Genomic DNA, 22,678 nt, shown 5'->3' on the forward strand with positions numbered 1-22,678 from the left:
AGGAAGTAGCAGGAACAAGCGGGATGGGAAAGCAATGTGGGGGGACAGTAAAAGAGAGAAGGGGGCTGAGAGAGACTGGTACGACAGCGGGAATCGGAAGCGCAGTGATGACGAGAGCCTGTTTATGTAACTGTCTGTCTCTCCCTAAGGCATGAGAGAGCGAGGGGAAGAGAGCGACTCTGTGAAATGCACAAAAACACACTTGCAAAACTAGCAGAGTGGTCCCATTCTCTAGATTTAGAGTGTTTTCTGCAGGCTAGCCAACTAGGAGATTGAACACAGTAAAAATGGAACGACCTAAATTACTCGAGAAGATGCTCAAGAATTCATCAAAATAAAAAAAATCTCTCAAGGGTGTTGTTTAGCTTAGTTGGTAGAGCAGCTGCCCCATGTACAAAGGCTCAGTCCTTGCCGCAGCAGCCCAGGGTACGAATCCGACCCGTGGCCGCATCCCCCATCTCTCTCTCCTTACATTTCCTGTCACTCTTCAGCTGTCTCTATACAATAAAGCTCAAAAAAGCTCTCTCAAACCTAAATCTCTACGAAAAAAAAACAAACAAACTGTCACTTTGGTGAAAAAGAGGCAAAAGAGGAGGACAGGCGCAGAATTATTTCAGCTATCTTGCCCGCCCTGTTAATAAACCCTTCCACTTCCCTTTAGTTTGACTGATGAGATGGAATGGGCCAGCCACACCTCTAATGGTCAGACAAAGACTAACACACATTGTGGAGAATACAGTGGTGAACACGGCAACACAAATGCACTCTATGCAACTATGTCCGATCCAGGCTGTTAATCCGAAATATACTCGAGCAAATCTTTCAACCAGTCATCTGTCCCTGATTCCTTGTGTTGTAGTCATCTATTCCTCTTTCCACGTCATCGTTCGTCAAGGTTGACAACCCATGAAAGAGGACCCATCAATTTCCCATTAAGAGATAGCATTTCTTTTGAAGGTTTAACAAACATCTTGGATGCCTTTCCACACACCAACAATGGCAATCTGCAGTGCACTGATATTGTATAACTTAACTACGGCCACAGGAACATATTTTATTTTGTTGGACAGCGTGACGATCCCTGTAGAGCCACTTAGATACAGTAAAATATGAGTCTCACAGATAAAACTTGAGCTGACAGGTATGGCCCTCTGCAGTTGCCAGAATTGTGGCTGGCGGAGCGTGTGACACACAAACAATACAGTGAACCCAAGAATGTAGGGTAACATGCTATGGTTGATGATGAACCATTGTGAACTAGTGAGCAGTTCAATTGTCTGCTTTGGCAACATCCACTATTAAACAAATGAGAATTTTCCTCACATGTCTCACTCAGAGAAAAGGATGCCCTTGCTTGGAAAAAGTAGTTAAAAGAGGTGGCTACAGGGGACAGTAGAAGAAAGAAATTGCGTCAATGAATCAATGCACTTTGCATTCTCCTCGCACAGAAAGCATTAGGAAGCATGTGAGGTAAGGGGAGAATAATAAATACGACGCCTAATTCAGTGCTTAGGTTGGTAAATGGTAAAAAGGAGGAGGGGAACAAGGGAGTTAGAAAGAGAAAGAGGCTGAAATAAAGGCGGGATGATGAGGGTGTAGGTACTGAAGCAAGAGCGAATGAATGAAACATTGGAGCAGTTGAAGATGGGGGGAAAAGTTAGAAAAGCAGAGGGATGAGAGGCGGTGGGGGAGCCGTCGAGAGACGGATGGAGGAAAAGAATAAGCAAATGCATTTAGGAGAGGAATTGGCTGCTCAGCCAAGACGATTCTGCCAATGTGTGGAGGACACTGTGTGAGCAGGTAATAAAGACACTGGCTATAAGCTTCTTCTCCCCAAGAGAAGAGTAGACTGGCCTGGTCTGCCTCAACCTGGATGAAGCTGTTGTATATTGTGCTAACAGCAAACATAGTAATCATAAATTACAATTCAAATTTTACAAGGTCGGAGGTGTCAGAGGAAACTAGCACATGTTAAAACCATATTAGGTGACATGCCGGTGGGGCAATGTCAACAAGGTCTGATCTTAATGCCTCAGAACTAATAAAACCAGAACTCATTAAAACGGGGCAAGGTTTGAACCACCAACCAGCAGAGAGCGCATTTAAATGGAGCCCTCAAGAAACAAATATTTAGCATTTCATTATAAAGCGAGGGTAGCAGGGAGGCAGGCAGGGGGAAAAGTAAGGGAGGGATATTTCACTGCCGACCCGTATTAAATGGAGTTAAGTGTGGCTCCGAGCAGGGGCCCTAAAAAATGTCAAAGTGTGTGTAAATGACCATAACTTGCATGCGTCTTATTTTTAGTGCAAATGCGGATAAAGCCCACTCTGTTTTCTTTCTTCCCCTGATTAAACAAGGATGATTAGAGAGGACACCTGCAGCGGGGGCGAAAAGTGTGCGGACTCTATGCTTTCACGGCATCTGTCTGATGACTGCAAAAATAAATAAATGTCAGTTATCTGCAGGGGAAAATGTCATCGCTGCTTCTGTTCGTAATGGATGTTCACATGAATGGTGTGGCCAATACATCACGGCAGAGTTATGTGTACCAAGCGCTGCAAGGTTACAGGAATGTCACCGACACAGGCTGATTCCAGTCTAACTAATCAAATCCTTTAAACCTTAAAGTACTTAAAAACAATGTTAAATAAATGACTTTTTAGAAAGGGTGAACAGGGAAAAAAATGCACATCTATTAAGAGTATTCCAAAGGGAATATTTTCAAGGATAAGTAGCTTCAGATAAATATATACAGCATTTAGGCAAATACCCCGAATACTGCATCAATTAACAGACGTCGCACAAAGGTAATAACCTTTGCAGCAACTGGCTAATCAAAGCTCTGCAGAGGTCAAATGTGCCCATGTTAAAATTCAAGGCTTGCTGTCTGTATTCCATGCACTTATTCTACTGGAGGTAGGAAGCAGTCAGCCACAACCAGTCCTCAGCAAACCAAGTGGAAAAGTGTCTCCTTACAGTGTCCCAGGAGGGACAAACCAAGGGGGAGAAAGGAAGGGGAAAAAAAAAAGAACAAATAATCTGCTTGCCCAACTCCAGTCAGTGAGTGTCCTTCATACTCACTTTCATCAGCAGAGATGAGGGAGAAATTGGGGCAGGAGGAGAAGGAAAAAAAAACGAAAGAGGGAAGCCCCGAGACATAAGAGGCACGAGGGACGGCGAAAGGCAGCCAGGCAGACCTGGGGGTTTGTGTTTTCTACAGCGGGTGGCAGAGCTGAGCATGTGTTAATCAGCCATAATGCAACGCACTATGTCATATCACATTATGCTAGCGTTTCACCTCCCCTTCACTGTTTTCAGCCCTCCATCCTCAGAGCAGAGGGTAAGGAAGGGGTGGGGGGGATGCAGTAGGGTGGGGGTTGAGGTGGCGACTGCCTGAGTTTTTCTGCACTGATGAACCAGAGGCTGCCGCAAACCTGCCCCTGAGGGACCTTTGCTAAGAGCCGGCAAGAATCCCGTGCATGACTGGAGAGAGGGGGAAAGCACAAGGCCAAGGACATACAGACAAATGCATATAAATACATGCGCAGGGTCTTATTCATAACAATGAATATGCACACACGCAAGTTAAATACACAAACAAAACAATGACACATGGACAGAAAGGCCCATATGCCCAGTGCTGCAATGGTGAAACAGCACAAGTACGCAAAGTACACAGACGAAATGTTATGCTCAACAAAAAGGGCCTACTTCCTGTTTTTATGCTTCATCAAGTAGAATATTTCATCCGGGTGCGTGTTCCTCAGGATTGTCCTGATGTCCTTGTGGCTGGATGCATTTTTCAGATGACATTTTCAAAGTCAGCGTGTAATCCTGCAACTCATGTAAATGTATAATTCAGTACGCAAGAAGGTGAGACTGCTGAGACAGACTTGCTTCATTGAGTGTGTCTTAAGTTTTTTAGTTACTTGCTCATCAAAATAAGTTTGTATGCGTCACTTCGCAGGTGACCGGCATGCGTGCGAACGCGCGGCCTGTGTGTCATACAGGGAACGAGGCAGATAAAGACGGAAAGTATGTTTGCATGTGTGTTCGAGAGACTGAGAGAGGAGCTGACAGACTGCTGAATTTGCAGCTTGGAACTAGGGGAAAAGGAGGATGAAGACGGAGAGAGAGAACTGGGGGTTGGGGTGTAAATAACACACACATCACTGGGTCCACTGATCTCTTTCTCCGTCATTCTGTCTCTCTGCCTCAGGGCACTGAGGGTCCAGCTTACTGTCTACACTGCAGGAGAGGGGGTGGTGGTGGAGGAGGAGGGGTGCGTCACAGAAGAGTGTGTGTGTGTGTGTGTGCATGTGTACCGTATTTGCACTGTCAGACTGCACATGCTCAAAGCGTGTTCTAGTACAGCAGGAGAGAGACAGTGAGAGTATGGTGTGTGCATGTGTGCCGCCTCCCTCCATCCGCAACCAAGTTTTTTTGCGTGTGCGGATGTGTACACGGTGCACTGAGAGTTATATTATGTAATCTTTTAGCCATGTGAAAAAAAAGCCTCCGTCAGCTCTTTGCTTTTGTGTGGTAGGTGGTTCGTCTTGTGCATACAGTGCTGAGAACAAAGACGAAAGGCAAGAGTAAACACACACACAAGCAAAGAGGCATACATATGTTACGGCGTAGTAAACAAAAGAGAAATGGTACAAGTACATACAACCGTGCACATGCAGACACACAAACTCAAGCCTGAGAATTTGTGGTATATAACAAAGTGTACGGCTCCCTCCATCTTTTCCAGAGATGTGAGGTCTCACACGGGTCACCTCCCCCATTGTGGCAACCCTGCAGGCAATAATGTCCCCTTGCTGTGATCCCGCTGTCCTTTCACACTCGCCAACAAATCCTGCAACCTACATCTTGCTTGCGTATTGACACGCTGGCAAATAGGGGCCAAACGTTCTTGCACTGGACGTGTTGATGATTTCCAGCATGGGATGGGGTCCCCTGAGCCACCGTGGTAGGCGATCACAGATGTTTCACTGTTGTTCTGATGTCTCAGACAAGTTTAGGTTCATTTATATTGACACAGTTATAATCTGACACACTGTTAGTTAGATAATGCTGCAGAGGCGTACTGCTGTATTGTGCTCTGGTTTCGGAGGACTAACAACTGTCATAGTGCCACTGCACTTAATACCTAAAAAACAAAAACACGGGTAACCTTGGTTTGAAAAGATCACATACGCAGCTGCTACCCGAAAACTTGGAAACAAAAGAAGATCTGACCACAGTAGGTGCAGGACTGCTGCACCATGAGTCATCAAATTGTTACTAACCTGTTCAGTGCTACTCACAGCTACGACACTCTCGTTCTAGTGAGCCAAAGAAATAATGTTGGCCAAAAGAGAAGCCAAGACCTTGGAGTTTAGTGATTATTTGACTGGTGATTGCTGTTGTGCTGCACTGTGTAATACTGAGGACCAGAAACCTCGAACACAAGCAAGACTCGCATAAATAGATTGCCCATGGGTGAGGTGATGTACTGTGACTTTTGGCACAGTTTTAGCCACTCATCTCCTAAAGGGCAAAAAAATGCAAATCACCAGTGACATAATGATTCTCCTGGCCCTCCATCTTTCAGGTGGCTGAGCAAAATGCTGCCACAGACGGCATTTCATTCTCCCATTAGTTTTCTGGTATTTGAAAGCGTCTCTGCACATAGCTATATATTCTTTTATTATAATTATGTAAACGTCACAAGGGAAAAATCCTCAAGGAGTTATGTTAAAATGCTTTTAGAGCAAATGTTACAAATCTGTCTTTTATTGTTTATTAAAATATGTAGAACATGTATTATTCAACTCATTTACAGCTGCATGTCTGAATAATTGTTGGGTGGGGTGACAGTTGTCTTGAATCAGCAGTTTTTGATACAACACCTGCATTATGCATGGTCTGCAGGATGCACGCAATATGCGTCCGCTCAAAGTCTTTAGCAGAAGTCCAAGTTTATTAAATTAAGATGAGGGAGTGTGCTCGGGTTGGCACTATATGACCAGAGGCAGTGCCTTTTTTCTTCATCCAAAGTTCACCCATTTGAAGCCTCACAGCGGACTGTTCTGAAACTGTTCCAAAAAGAGCAACGGAGGAAATGCAAACAAGCTGTGCACACTTGTGACCCAGGCAATATAATCAAAGCTGCAGATATATTACAGTATATTAAATAAGGATTTTCTATTATCTCATTATCCCATTCAAATCTACAGGGGAGATTGTGCAGCCCACAGACAAACCAAGAATTTAAACACGCAACGTTTTCAGACAAATAGAAATCTGTACTTTAAGAAAGTTTTAGGTATAATTTGCAATCAAAGAGACCACTTTAAGACTACTTGACTCATTTTAAAAAGGAAGTAGTTTTCGTCTACCTATGAAGCATACTGTATAATCTCAATCTTTAAAAGTGACCAAGACTGGAGTTACAGCGGATTTGAACATAGTATAAGTGTCATGGCAGAAAAGTTTTCTGTGATGGCTGGAATGAGGAAATGGGGCGCTAAAAGGGAAATGCAGTAACAAAGAAATCATCAAAGTGGTTGGTAAATCTTAAAACTTCAGCACTTTGCTTAAGAATAACTTTCAAAACACAGATGGGACATTTCAATTTTTGCTACCTATCAAATGGACTGGACGTGAATCTAGCCCGGTCATTAATTTAGCTTTGTGTGATTGTCATGGATGTTGTCTCAACACCGTAGCGCCTCCATTTGTTAAATCACAAGGCGACGCTGACAGCAGTAAGCAATAGATGGGAGAGATAGGGGGAGAGGGATGAGTGGAATGGTAATACAGGTGCAATCATCCTGTTTGCCCCAGAACACCATTAAGGCTCTATTCTTCTCAAGGCCTAATGCAATTTGTGTGAGAAAAAGTAATAACAGTAATGATTTCGTGTTTGCCAAAAATCTCTCTGCGGAGTGAGGACGGCCGGGGACTAACACCAAAATGACTAAAGTTAAGAGAAGATAATTTGCTGGAGCCGCAAAGGGATTTGGCTGAAAGAGACCTAAATTGGTGAACCAATGGGTAGAGTCAGCAACCGATTGAGTCAAATTCACTTTGTTATTTCACTAGAAGCCGCCATAGATGAACCATTTAATATTAATCCACGGCTTTTTTTCCATGATATTGCCTGGTGACTGCCACAGGTTATTTCACTATGAGAGGCCAATGAAAATGGGAAAAGGGAAGAGAAAAAGATTGCAACCTTGAAAGCGTTTCAATGGCTTCGGGGCTTAGGAGAGCATTGAAAACGGTATTAATAGAAAAGAGACTGTCATCCATGAAAACCAAACATGGCTGCATGTATGGAATTCTGCACGACTATTTACAGTTGACAGGGAATCTGCATCCCACATGTCGGACGGAAAATAGTCTGTCCTTGTACAAATGCGTTATACATACAATACCATGTAAATTTCCATAGAAATGCCATTAGAAAAAAAAACATTACTAATCTTTGAGTGAAACTAGTCCTCTAGAGGTAAACTTCCTCCAGCATGCACTCAGAGACACAAGACTATTAGCTTTGCTAAAAGCCCAATTATCTTGATTCATCCACAGCGTGTTCCTGTTTAGCCAGGTGTGTGATGTGCTGACTGCTGAGAAGACACAGCTTAGATGGGAGGACAGGGAGATGTTGCTTTTTGCACACTCTTTGAAAACAGTAAGAAATCATAGATAAAAAGCAGGTGGGTTCGGGGGGTTGTGGATTTCTGGTTAGCTGTCGAAATGTTTGGCTTGCGAGGCAAGCCGACGGACCCTTGAGAGAGGGAGCCAGAGGCAACTGAAGTGAAATAAAATAAAAAGGGACAAAAATTGCAACGTACCGACATAATCAGACATGCTTACAATGCTAGTCGGGCCAATCACAGCAAATAAAAGCGCAGTGATTTGCTTTGCAGTACAAAAAATGGTGGGTCTGAATCGTGCTAATGTAAATCTGTGAACAGGCCCTTGGGCAAAGTGACACCAAATCGGCTGGACTTCATCCAAAGAGTACAGAAAGCTGAAACAAGATTATGTACTTCAATCAGGCTCCGTCAAGGACACGTCACAAGCTCAATGTCAAAACGATGCTGCTTCAAGTGCTTTGACAAGTGTCGCTGATGGAAGGGTGAAGTAGAAGGAACGGTTGCTGGGTTTATGCTTCAGAGGGTCAAGGACGGGAAAAGGAAGAGTGTAGCGGTGTAAGAAGAGACAGTGGTCCGTGAAGAAAGTTGAGCAGGACTGAAGGAAAAAGGCGGGCAGTGATGAAAGGATGCGAGTCCCGTGACATGAAACATCTAACAGGGGTTGTCATATCTTCTTTCTTTTGTTTTTTTTGTCCACTCTCTCTTTCTTGCTCACTTTTTTTATCTTCATCTCCCACGCTGAGACTTATTGGAGTATGTTAATCTCCTTCAAGGTTGGGTAATTACAACAACAAAAACAAAAAACAAAGCAAACGTTGCTCAACAGAAAGCACTCTGGTTATTATTAAGGGCCAATTGTTGATTTGCTTCTTTATAATTGGGCCAGTTGTTAGGATGTTTCTTTCTTTTCCCTGTTTACGGCTATGAAGTTGTGTTTCTTTCAAGTAGATCTATGCCTAATAATGACACAGGCATGAAAAGCACACCCTCAAAAATCATTCATATTGGTAGATGGTGGAGCTTCTGGGAGTGTAAATTGATTTCCCTCATTTACCAAAGTATTTCATTTCACCTTTTTGTTTCTGAATTAAACATAAAATCCCTTAAGGCGCAACCAAATATTTACACACACCTGTTCAGTCTTGGGGGATCTTAAATGAAAGCTACAGCCAGTGTCTCTGCAGTCGAAATCTCTGCTCCCAATTCACTTTGAGCCAAACTGCTGCTATCTTGTCAAATTTATTTCTCTCAGCTGCAGCATGGGAATACTGGAACATCACATGAATATCTGCAATGAGCCGTCTCATATTACGACGACAAAATGCAGCGTTTTCGCAACAAGTCTTGTTTACAGAGATGCCTTGTAAGCAAGAATTTGTTTTTTCTACCCCTCGGAGAATCCAAATATGCACAAGAATGCTTTGCAAAACCAGGCAAGAGATTTAAGAAGAGGGCATGAGTACTGCCTGGCGACAACTGATTCATTGTAAATACATGAAATGAGTGTATACATGTCTGCTTTATAGCTGAATCATGTAAATGTTAGCATGACAATGGGTTCTGACAGTGCGACAGACTTTGAAAAGATTTATGAAAACAATAGCTTGGCCATAAATAACCATAATTGGGAACAGAATTAGGGATATGCATGGGCCTACAACTTGAGCCTCCTGCATGTGTGGAGAGAAATGGGTTTGCTGTGAGGACTGTTCCAAGAGATGCTGATACACAAGATCAAAACATGCTGAGCTCTAGAAAAGGCTCTTCTTCAAACCCTTTGGAATGCTTCATTTAGAACACAATCACTTTGTCCCACTGGTCTCATTGTAGCAAAAACTCATATTCACTTAAGTCACTCGAACTAAGCAGTTTTGGTTCAGGATGCTATTGCAGAAAGCCTCAATCCCCATTGTTGCCCTGGGTCCCTACTGGACCACCAACGCAAAGTTTCCTTTAATGAGTGTGTGCTCATGCACTTCATTTCGACAACCTTGTTTTCTTGTAGGGACACCTGACACAGCAGTACCCCACTGATGTTGTTCCACATCCATAGCCGTAGGGACAATAAAGAGAGGGCAATGAGAAGAGAGGAAGAGAGGGAAGGAGATGGGATCTACCCTACCTAGCCTCAGCCTACAAACAGACAAAGATCAGCCGCTGCTTCAAAAGAGAAAGACAGAAGAAAAACAAATTTGCCAAGCGCTCAGCTTTTTTCTCGAGATGTCTCTACGGGTTAATTAGTCCCACCTCATGTGCCTTCAAGTTGCATGCTATGCATTCACGCACACACATGCAACCGACTGCCCCCGTGCCTCCATTAACACAACAGACTCTCCGCTACACACAACCACACACAAACAAATCAGGCTGTGGTTGATCTGTGCACCGGTGCCTGTGGCAAACTAACATCAAACATAATCACTGTCTGTCTACTCAGACCCCGTTCGGTTGTCTTTCCTCTCGGCCCTGTATGGACTCAGGTTAGCTCAAGTCAAAACCTTGCGGTGAAAGTCAATCTGTCACTGCAAAGGGGGTCGGAAACCGGTAGTGAAATTGTCATCAGAGGTGTCAGGAATGTCTAATCTTGGTGCAGTTAGATTTAACGTGGCAGGATCTGTGTGCTCACATTGCTGGCGAGATTGTTTTTTTGCTGTTGTTTTTTTTTGTAAAACAAGACAAAAAAGGGTCCACTAGAACTGTCCAGATCTTTAGCTCTCTCCTTCACCATTTTGAGAAAAGACACAGATGGAGAGTATCTGTGAGAAAAAAAACAGGAAAGCCAAGAGCAAGAAAGACGAGCAGGAACACACTGACAATGAACATGATAGATTCAGAGAAGGGAAAAAGAACACAGCCCCGTCTTGGCTCCGGCAATATATCACGTTTATATGGGAGAGAAGAGGCATTTGTGTCTCCTAAAGGACCGAAACAGGTAGAAGTGAGTAGAAGAGAGAGAATTGAATCGAAGGAGGGAGGGAGGGAGAGACTAAAAGAAATAAGTTACAGAGATAGAGAGGAAGAGGACAAGGATGACAGCTGGCCAGGCACTTCAAGCATCTGGCAGGGATGACTCGTGGAGCCATAATGAAAACGCAGGGCGAGATCAGGATCAGTGTGAGAGAGGCCTCCATCCATCAAAGGACTCCCATTGAGGAAAGAAGCTTCAATGATAATGGCAAATATGTGGCTATTCTCAACCACAGATGGAGCATTTCCACATTATTGTAGCTTTAACTAAAGCTACTGCCTGCGTGCTATTAATACACGACTTGCTGTTACTCCTCATGATTGAATGAAGTGTCAGGTTAGATATATTGACGTGTCCTCTCCTATCTTCAAACGGATACACACTTCCCGGTTTGATAAAAAAAGCTCAGTTTTGTATTAATGGAAGCCAAAGGTCACGGCACCACCTGTCCTAATTGGCTGTCAGGCTGGTGATGGGGGATGGGCTTTGCCTTTGACAAGGGCAGTGTGTGGAAGTTTACTAGAGAGAATAGTAGAGTTGCTGTTGAGAGAAGAGTTGGGTGTTGCCAAAGGAAGCATCTGGTTGCCAACGCCTGGAAGAATGTGTTTGTGTGTTCTCTTATTGGAACAAACGGCTGCTTATGTTTTCTCCCTCCCCAAGTTCTGAAGGCTTGTCATTCCTGCGGGCTGCAACCTTACCTCTCTTTACTAATGAACTGCCGACGAGTACTGATTTTGAAGGTGGAGTGACCTTTTGTAGCTTGCAAGGAATAGACCTAACCATAGTGTTTTTATACAGCACAGACTTAAATATGTGCACAGGCAGCCAGACCTAGGACAGCGTAGATCAGGGATGTGAAAGGCAGCACAATAAATTCTGATCTGCTGGTAGAGGTGACACAATTCAGCTTATCTATAAAGTGCCTGGGAAACACAACATCCTAGCATTATCATCCAGCATAGCCCAGGACAGAAAACCATCTCGAGCTCTAACTTTTTTTCTAAATAATACAACACTGAATGTCATGCTGGATGTCCAAGTCTTCTTTTAGTGAATGAGAGTGTGGGATGGATGCGAGTAAATAACTTGGAAGAATGACTTTGAAGACTTATGAAGACAGTTTTATATCATTTGGGAGTGTGGTCATCGCTCTGATGGTTTAATGGGATGTAGAGTAGTCGCAGCTCTTGTAGCGTCTAAATGAGACCTACCTTCTCTTTCCTCTGTCGGCATGCCTCCTCTGCCGAGACCAAGGTTTTGTAGTAGGCGCTGCGCTCTGCTGTGAAGTGGACCTTAGACAGAGCGTTTTCTACCAGAGCCACAGACAGATTCACACCCTCGATGTGCAGCCAGCCAATGAAGTTCCCTGCTTTGTCCATGCTCTCCACTTCAACTTCAACCTGGAACAGAAGAACAGAGAGGAAGACAAGAGGCCCAGTTAATGTTCTGTATCCAAGATTAGGTTTGAGACATCATTACGCCATTGATGGGACGGCATGACTGGTTAGAAGACACCACTGATCTTAAAAAGACACATCAATGGAGGCCTGTGAGCTCTGTATTGATTGTTAGGACGCATACACAGATCCTCTTAAACTCTGTTGTGGATTTCCCAATCAGTACCATTTGGTCTTTGTGTCTTTGAGTGGCACAAATACTTTTTTTAAACACAAAAACGCAAGTAGTGCCTTCTTGTCTCACCAACTTCTTGATTAAGGACTACCATCCCCTTTCAATAGAAGTCCTCCTTTGTCTATTTGCAAACAATAACACTCTTTGGTGTACAAATCCCAGGGCCTGCACAGAAAGTACCAGTGCCGTTAAATTAGTGTTGTGTGTGCATTTCAGCCTTAATTAAGGCTTTTTTAATATTTTCGGAATGTAAATCATTTGTAATTAGTGACACCCAAGTTGCAATTCCCTTGAGTTAACAAATGAGGGCACTGGAATAGCTAACCCTGCTGACAAAGTAGGAAAGATCTCACAACATTTCCCATGATGGACTATAACCAAATTCTGCCTATTCAGGCTAATTATCTATTCATTACATTTTGTTTCATAAGTGATGGACGACCGGGGGAAAGAAGAGGGGGGGAGAAAATCAATCGATTTTTTTTTCCTACTCTAAAACCTCAGTCAGCGAGAAAGTGAGAGGGCAGGTGTGCTGAAGAGATAGGGAGAAGTCAAGCGATTAAGACTCGAGGCTGCTTAGGCCCGCAGCCACGAGGGAAATCTGAGGGGAATTAAGTTTGTAAACTGCTCTGCCTTGTTCTCAACTAAAGTCAAAAGCTTTTTTTTTAAATGGATGCATAATCTGTTCCATTATTAAGCACAGAATTGACAACATTGGCATACGACAGTGACACAAATTCGACTTTATGGATCCAGTTAACATTTGGATCAAGCTATCGGCAGTAAGGAAAAAGACTAAAAAGGTGTTTTAATGTGGCACATCAATGCAACAATGGCTCAAAGAAATCATGCCGCACAATGTAATATGCAAACGCCACTGTTTTATATTAAATAACAGTAATTATAATTTCTGTACATATCTCGATATGTACTGTAGAGGCTCGATAAAAGACATTTGTCTACCCTTCCAGGTCCTGACTGTGATACAATCGAAGTTCACTCATCCCTCATCTGCTTTCTCTTACTCGCCTTCTCTATACTATCTCAGATACTCACCCCATTTTATCTCTCTCTTTGTCTCTAAGTGCAGAAACAGTTACGTAACTAGGCTATTAGAGCACCGCTGGTCCTCCGAGCACCCAAATGTCAAATGGGGAAAGTGGGCGAGTGCTTGGAACAGGACGGAATGGCTAGAACTAACTTAACTGTCACAACTACCACTATAGGCAGCAAATGCAAAATAAAACAACACTGACAACTAAAAACAACACTCTTAGCTGGGAAAATATCCAGTTTAGAGGAAGAATCTGAAAGGTCCACTTCCGGACTAAATCTGTTCCACAAGCTGTTATAAAATCTTATGCAAAAATTAGAACAATAAAGTCTGCACAGTGAAAGCTCCCACACAAAACACTACTATCAGCACGAAAAACAAAAAGGAGGAGATACAAAGGTAAGGCTTTTGCTTAGCAGGAGAGGTCTAACAATCATTCTTCAGCTAAACAATATGTCAAAGACATACATCTCACATATCCACAAAGATTACAGTTTTCGAGGTCAAGGTATTCTCACTTTCTCTATCCTATTCCTGTCTGTCAATATGTTTACTTGAGGAAAATGTAATTCTCCAGCCCATGTACCGACGAGATAAATGTGATGAATGACTCAAACATGTGGAGAAATCACACAGCATGGCAAGTCAGATCAATCATTCTTTTATGAGGCCTGATGTAAACGTGTGACCATCCAGAGATGACAAGAGAGGGAGGCCTGTAGGGAGGTCGATCATAACAGAACAAATTAGTCTGTGTTTTTCCCCAGACCATTTATTCAAGAAACTTAATTTACCACATACTATCAACCTTATGGAAAGAAAATTAGCCCGCTACTGACATCGGCACGACGTGACTGGAGGGGTGTCGTGACTGCACACAGCATTAACAGTAACAAATAGAGCCTAGAGAGTAATGTGTGTAATATGCAAGAATTCACGCAAAATTACAGAACTTGTTAGACAAATCATGCAGGCTAAACACACACAAAGACTTTTTGTATTCCTCCAGCAAGTGAGAAGTGACAATTGTCAATTTAAAAGCACAAATACTAAGGTCATCTGCACACTATTTGAATACGAATCAACAAGTTAAAAAAGTATGCAGATTTGAGTAAAAAGCATTATTTATAACTACAAATCAGATGTAGTAAAAATCAGACTACCAAACTACAAGCAGAGAATTCAACGTAACCAACTGATTATGAACGTTGGCGGACCAAGGGCTTTAAAGTATGATTAAATAAAAGAGAAAACTGGCATTTCATCGGGCAGCGGGGGAAGAGATGAAAGAGGCTAATCGAGAGGTCAAATGTGAAATTAAGAAGGACAAATTAATTCAGAAAAAGAGAGCGGGGCCCAATTTACCACTGGCAGAGTGAAATCAGCTTGAAGAGGCTTTAAATCCACGGTGAGATTGCAGAGTAATACCAGTGTTGGTACAATATGTCGTACCTAATATGAAAAATGGTCTTATAACAGCTCGTTTATCCAGTGAGCCAGCATTGCCAATGATGAGAATTTTCCTGTCTTGGTGATTTTAGGTTGTTTTTTTAATCATTTTTAAAAACATATTACATTGCTTACACTCCAACATCATTTCTCTCTCCATTCCTCTACTTTGCATGAATAAACAGTGTCACCTCAGTGCTTAGGAGCTGCATCTGAATATTGAATTTCTGACTTTTACAAATACACACACACAAAATTTCGAGTTCCTCCTCCCTTTAAAGTAAATAGCTTTGGTCACAATGGAGAGGACAGGGGAGGCGGAGTGGAAACTGCTTTGAGTAGAGCCCAGATGGTTCCCAGCGGAGGGCTCCTCCGAGCCAAGATGGCTCCCGCCGGAACACAAATGGGCTCTGGTAATCTCATAAACGCTGGGATTGTGTCGACACAGTGGACGGAAACGAGAAAAAAGGCAAAATACACATACACTCAAAAAGTCGTGCGAGCACATACACATGCGCAAGTCATTCACAAGTACAAAAAGACAAAGCCATTTGGTACCATTGAAGTGAAACCTGTCCCCGGGGCATGTTTTAAAACTGCAGCAGATTTAATTCACTTAGCTGTTTGAAAGTGAGCAAAAAAAAATAAATAAATAAATAAAAAATCAAAAAAGACTGCGGTAGGTGACACGTCATGTAAGAGCCAAAGCCTGCACTAAAAGAAAATGAAAGAACACATAGGGACGGCAATTTAAAAATTGGCAAGCGATGGGATTTTTCTTTTATCACCGCATCCAAACAAAACAAATATTGAAGACCTGGAGGCAAACGGATGAATGACCAAAGGTTACGGTGAACAAGGGGTGTCATTTTATGCATTCAAGCCATTTCAGAAGCCATGAGGTCTAAACCTAGCGCCGGCTAAAAGCTCAATTCAAATATTGCTTTATGCATACATTATGTGCCGTGCATTCTCTCATCTGGAAGAGAGAGCCGGCTATATACATAATGCAAGGCGCAGAGGAGATGAATCTGTCAGTCAGGGCTTTCAATCATCACTTTCGGCAACTCTGCTGCTATTTAAATCTGAGTTTTACTGCATATTCCAATTACTGAGATCACAGTTATCACCATAGAGATTTAACTTTGTGTGAGTTGAATTACCAGTCCTGGTCGTAAAAGTTTAAAGGCTTTGACGGTAGCAAACAGCATTTGTTCAGAGTGCACTCCAGACTCGAAAGAAAGAGTGAGGGAACGAGGGAGAGCGAGAGCGAGAACGAGAGAGGCAGGTGGAGACGTTTTGGCTCGTCCTCTTTCATTCTCATTAGGCAACAAGCAGGCGGTCGCTTTTATGGCTACTATACTCTGCCACTTAGCTGGGCTCTCTCAAGCTTTTGTGCGGCTGTGTATATCAAATAAAATCAAAGAGAAGTGAAAATATCAATAGTTTTTCAAGTAGCAATTCAAACGATGCAGAAGGATAATATTTATGTGGGTATGCCTGCGGCAGCTTGAGTGTACGCCGCTCTAGGCATTTGAGCGTTCATCACGTTAATGAATCTGCGCGCATGTGTGTAAATGTATCGTGTGTCAGCACACGCAGCTGATATGACAAGGCGAGGGGGAGGCCAGAAGTAGTTTACTGTAACAGAGTGCCAGCATCGTTTTTTTTTTCATCTCTTTCCATGTCTATCATGCTACCTGCTCATCTCCCTCATCACCCGAACTCGGAAAAACAAATGCGACGTGCAGAGAGATGAACAGAAATCAAGTCAGAAACAGAAAAGTAGAAGGAGTTGCTCCCACCTATAGCCTTATGCTCATCCAGCAGAATAAGCCATTTATCAAACCTGAGCCTTGGAGAAGATTGAAAGAGTGATGTGGAGGTGTGTAGTGTGTGTGTGTGTGTTGTGGCACAGAGATCAAACCTCTTCTAAGCAATGAGCGATCCTAAGCCTTAAAGGTTGAAAAGTGGGGAGAAAGGCGAAAATGGAGAAAGCAATCAGATCAGTCTCTACAGCTTAATTCATATTCCTAACCTTCTCTATTCACTTAAAAAGGGGAAGAAAAAAAAATCAATGCACTCTTAATTCAGAGTCATGAATGGCACATGAAGAGGACAATTTGTCCCACAAGAAAAGGACCGTTTGTCCACATGTAGAGCTAGCTGAGCATCGACGGGCCAGCCTCACTGGTCTAAGCCCAGTCGTGCGTGAAAAAACAACCCCATCGGCTTCTCATTGTTGCCCTTAATGCTGGCTTATAGGGATCATTTTTCCTCAGCGGACTCCCCTGAGTTCCTTTAAATGATACATCTGTACCCTTGAGCAAGACGTACATCCACAACTTTGATCAGATTTCAACCAAAAATCAATATCTCGTGGAGGTGTTCTCAGTGGGTGGAGATAATTAATCAAAGCTAAATTGAAAACTGAATCAAAGTGTCTGGGACAACAGATGAACACGGAGTAAAATAAATAGATGGACAACCACTACTAGGTAATAAATACACCATTAGTGTGACAGTTGCTAAAAGCCGTGACAGCTATGTTAAAGACTTACACGTCTGCAAAGCGATCATGTAACATGAGTGTCCGTGTAAGAGAGTTCTTGAAATAAGTGTTTTCGCGTGGCTGTACTTCAGACGTTAGAGGTTTTCTGCATGCGTGCGTTGATAGGTGTGTAACTGTTACCTGAGAGCAGGAATAAACATCTCAGCAGTGCTGTCACAGTTTTGCGAGGGCACTGATGGTGTGGACAGCGCTAACCGAGGTAATCTTTGCTCACAAAAATGGAAAGATAAGAAAAAAAAAAAATAAAAAATGACAAGCTCGTGAAATAAAATGTTGTAACACCCTGAAGCTGTTTACGCAGAAATCAAGAGTGCTGTCATTTGGTTGAAAAACACACACACAGGCCACTATACACCAAGACTGGATTTCACACTCTAAAAATCTCAGCCCATTATCAATACTCCATCCATTACTAAGGCCCATAAACCGCTGTTAATGGAACATAGTAGAGCACTGCATGGCCAGGAAACAAGGGCATGTGCTGAATCCATCAAAATAAACATTGGCTATTTCATTATGTTAACAGGTACTTTTTCCAGGTATAGTTATCCTGACATCCTACTGATAAGGAGACCCAACTCTAACAAAAGACCCCGCTTTATTAGCACCTATCTTACTCATTTGCCACAGGGATGCCTGGTTATAAAATGGCTAAACGTGTTAACATGTCATTGCGGTTGAATCGAAAGTGGAAAAGGCGAGCCAGTTCCGGGGGAAATCTATAAATATAGATCACCTTTTAAAAAAAAAAGAGAGAGAGAGAGAGAGAGAGAGGGAAGGAGAGAGACAGAAGAATTAATGAATGAATTAAACAAACCTCTATTGATCTCTTAATGGCATAGATCAGGCAGGGATGTAAATAGAGTGTTAATGGGGCCTGTAATTTAAAAAAAAAAAAATCTTCACATGGGGAGAACAGCTGGAGTCGGTGTTAAAACGAGGTGAGCCAGCAAACCGATGACCTGTGTAGTCCCCATAACAAAAAAAAAAAAAAAAAAAAAAAAAAAAAAAAAAAAAAAAAAAAAGCCAAAGAGAGTAAAAGAGGTCACTAGTCATCGAACAGTGGGGAAATGTGGGCAGTGACACTGATCCAGTTTCTAATGACATCAGCTAAAATGATTGACCTATTGTTTTTTTAATCTAACGCGACAAAATAAAATATTAAACTACTGTGACATTCAGTGTAACGTCTACTGTTTAAACACACAGGGTGACCTCAAGTAAAATAAGTTTAAAAAAAAAACTGATGAAAGCAGATAAAATCTGCAGAGCATAGTCTGCTGGCATTTTAATTTTTTGGCTTGCAATGAGATTTCGGCTTATCACCACGTCCACACAAAAACACATTTTAAAAACCCAACAGGAGATAGATTACAATATCAGCAACGCTCAAACAGTGGGACTTTCAGGATGAAAAAAAGGTTGGATGAGGTGAAGCTTCCCAGTCGGCTGTCCTAAGCCGGTAGGATACCTGAGTGTGCAGGTTATTGACTGTCCCTGCTTTGGCGAGCTACAGGAGCTGCGCAGCTAAGCTCTAAGCCAAGGGCCAAACCTCTGGCACCAACCCATTCCAAACTGGGTTGGTTCATTAACTATCGGATCACGGGGTCAGGACAGAGAGCTATTTGTCAGATGTTGATCGAGTTAAGCCTGGAATGGGGAGGTTGTAAAATGTGCTGGAAAAAACCATGCTGCATTACATCCAAGCAAAAGGAGCACAAGAGTTTTAAATAACTGGTAACACTTGAAGTGTACCCATTTACATTTTTATTAAATATATATTACAACTGTGTCTTTGTCATTCGTTATTTGCACGTACAACATCCTCGATGTGATTCACGGCTGCAAATGCATTAATAAACACTTGTATGTGCTCTGAACCATTTATTAGATGGGTATATATAGTGCTGCCAGCATTGCCAAACAACTTTCCATTGTACAAGAGCAACAAACAGGTGGAAATGGAGGGCAGTGCTCATGTTAAAAGAAGAAGCTGCTCTCCATTTACAGCGTGGTGTAAGGTGAGGATTGGCTTCACCTCGGCAGGATATTGCTGTCTACGGAGCTCACTGCAGAGCTTAAATGTGTCCCAGTCTGGCAGTCGAAACAATTTGGTGGCAGAAGGACAGTTTTGGGACCCACATCACTAGTTCCTCACATGCCCACAGTCAGTTACAGTTATAGCAGCAGGTGCGTTGAGGAAAGAAAATCTTTTCCTGGCACTACAGCAAACTAACTACAGTCCCCTCCAGTCTTGCAGATTCGAGTGCTTTACCACAGCCTGTCTACCTGTTTCGGGAGCAAACAGTCCATCTTTTTTAAATTAAAGGAGAAGCAGTTAAACTTGAATTGCCAATGTGCAGTCTAAATAGACTTACACGTATGCCATTAGCCTGAGAGTCAGGTTTCTTCGGGGGGAAAGCATCAACATCCCGCAGGAATAAAACACTCAAGATTTCAGCACAGGTTTGTGTTGCTGACAGTGGAACAATACCATGCACACTGGGTAAGAATGTGTTTGTGTGGGTGCCTATGTGTGTACAGACTCTCCCAGGGTGATCAATGTGACTCAGGGGGTCCCATGCATCACTGTCAGTGGCAGGCTGCTGTCTGTCGGTAGCAGGGTGGGGAAAAGTCAAACGGCCTCTCTAATGGCCAGGGCCATTAACGGTCAGGCAAACAGGCATGATCCCCACCATTAAACCTGCCTGACGCCCATTAATGAGTTTTTTTTGTTTGGTTGTTGTTGTTTTTTTCAATAGATAATTGATATTTGCCTTGCATCACTGTTCTGACAAAACAGGTGAATAAAAGGAAGTTAGTAGAGAGGGTTAAGGGAGTGAGATGAAGAGGCAAGCAGGCAAAGGCAGGCTGAATAATTCAGATATGCTTCCAACTAATGCAGGTAGGAGACAAAATTATTTGGCATGGTTACCTGCTAGTCTTTTTTTAAATCAGCTATTACATCCTTCCATAACTTTCCTTTCAAACATGGATCAAATGGCTCCATGCATCACAGAATTGTTGAGAGAATAGAGGGAGGGGAAAAAAACAGCAACAGCAGAAACTAACTTTAACTTGTGGTCGTACTTATTAAGAGTCGGGATGTTGACACAGGGTACACTAGGCCATCTGCAAAAATGTTCATGCCATTTTGTTTTCATGATATATACGGCAAAGAAGTGTTTGGCCAAATTCGTAACATAACTAAAGGATTGTTTTAGGTCCGTTTTAAATTATATAAACAAACTTTGTCGAGCACATTTCATAGATCATGTAGATGGGTCCTTTTGTCCTTGCAACATCTATTAGATCCCAATTGTAATGCAAATAATGTCATCTACATGGTATGTTTTCTGATTTAGACTATAGAGGACTTGATCTTAACATGTAAACTCAGGATTAGTTGTGTAATTTGACACCTAAAATAACGTTTTCAAATCGATGCTTAGTGCCTCTGCAGTTGTTTGAACCCATCATTTGTCTGTCTTACCTCAGAAATAAAAGAAAGAAGAAATTATTCAAGTTATAATTATTCTACAGTCTAAACTACTGGTGGCATTAAAGAAAGTAAGAGTTAAACGTAGGGAGAACAGTCTTTCAGAGGAGGGCTCGAAAGACTTATGAAGCCTTCACTGAAAATGAGTTAGAGCAAAGATGGAGAGAGAGAAAAAGCAGAGGTCAATAGTGAGTCGATCAGAGCAGAAGCTGGTGTTGTCCTCTACAAATGACCTACAGTATACTAAAGCAAACTAAAGCAATAATTTATGGAGAGATCTCCTGAAGGGGGATTTCAAGACTGCACTAGGAATTTTAAGTGGAGTATTGTCAAAACAAATCCATCCCCTTTGCTAGTGACATACAATCTGTAACAACTGAATGACTTTGCATTTTTTTTTATTTAGTAGCTGTTTGCAGAGAGGTATGGACACTAGGAGAAAGATCCATTAAAGTCAATGAGCTAGTGCATTTACTCGTTATACTCTGAGATTAAAGCTTGCCATAGTTTTGGCACTGACCAGACGCACTTGTAGCCCATTAAAAAGAACGCATGAGCAAGGTCACGCTGATTCATGTGAAAAAAGAAAGCGCGGACTGGTTGGAACCTGCAGGCCATTGTGATGCTCACTGACCTTTGTGATCTTACTTTTCTGTCATTTCGGCCCCAAAGCCACAATATGTGCAACAACTGGACACCAAAGGGGTTTGACAAGTCCCAACACAGAAAAAGGGTCGGTGACATAGAGTAATGCAAGCCCTGTGGCAATGTAATGACCGACTAGATTTAACATCAGTCTGTCTCTCTCTATCTGCCCTCATGGATCAATAGTGTTGTGAGGAAGCTTGATCCTTCAACTAACACGCTGTGCCTTGATAAGACCTTCCATTTGAATCCATTACCCCAGTAGTCCTGTGATCACCCATTAAATCAGCACTATTTCTACGTGTAACTAAGGTTAAGGAGGTTTGACGGGCAAAGGGGTGGCAAAGCACATATCATAAAACCTACTGCGTCTGGGAAGGTTTGAAAACGAATGAGAAAAAACGGCAAGAGTCAGCAAACCTAATCATGCTAAACCTGTAGTTAAATTAGTTTATAGATCCTTTGTTATCCAGATGAAAGAATAGCTCAGCCCACACACAGCACCAGAGGTAGCCTTAACAGCCTGGTTATTAAAATCAATAACAGCAATAACTACAATCCATCTCATTTTTAAGAGAGGGGCGACATGGCATGCCGATCGATGAATATTGAGCTACATTTGTAATATTACTAATATCATATAATTCCCCTTAACTGGGTGGTTCGAGAGTGCAGGTGGGAAAACACAAATTGAACTGGGCTGTAAGTTATTGAATGGCTGTTAAAAGCAAATGTCACGCAGCTCTGTAAAAGTTATTACTTTGGAACCATTTTCATTTTTTGTCAACGCAACCCTGCGACTGCAGATCTAAATGGAAACAAAAGTTAATTGCAGCGCTCGACACGTTGGAATGGACACTGTAATTTGATTTTTAAACATTTTTCACTTGGTTCCCAGAGGTACATTGCGTTCTGGGTTGAGACACCCAGCTTCCTCACGCCCTAGGGTATTGGAGAGCACTGAGAGTTAAGAGTCCAAATCTTCAAAATGGCTGCCTGAAGCAGTGAATGCTTGGTGGGAGCAGTCAAGCCACATTGAGCACATTTAAGGGTGGTCAAAATGATTGGAGAGGGCATTAAGCCACATTACCTCTCAAAATAACAGTGTTGCTCTCCCGCAGATCCATTTACACATATACCTTAGAGTACATAACCAATAAAAGCCTGGCCATTATTTTGCAATCACTGAGCGGTACGGCAGCAACA

At 42.5% G+C, this 22,678-nt stretch overlaps 2 protein-coding genes across 2 annotated transcripts in view; one reads left to right on the plus strand and one right to left on the minus strand.

Annotated features, from left to right (window-relative positions):
* The window catches only part of LOC104928802 (E3 ubiquitin-protein ligase TRIM38), an 899,066-nt gene that overhangs the window by 458,660 nt on the left and 417,728 nt on the right, over positions 1-22,678 (plus strand). The window lies entirely within an intron of this gene.
* The window catches only part of snd1 (staphylococcal nuclease and tudor domain containing 1), a 159,661-nt gene that overhangs the window by 48,102 nt on the left and 88,881 nt on the right, over positions 1-22,678 (minus strand). The window contains exon 17 of the mRNA XM_019273145.2: positions 11,833-12,021. Within this exon, the coding sequence (XP_019128690.2) occupies positions 11,833-12,021 (189 nt within the window). The remainder of the gene's footprint in view (positions 1-11,832; positions 12,022-22,678) is intronic.

This window comes from Larimichthys crocea, chromosome XX (genome assembly GCF_000972845.2).
Source record: "Larimichthys crocea isolate SSNF chromosome XX, L_crocea_2.0, whole genome shotgun sequence".
Taxonomy (NCBI): Eukaryota; Metazoa; Chordata; class Actinopteri; family Sciaenidae; genus Larimichthys; species Larimichthys crocea.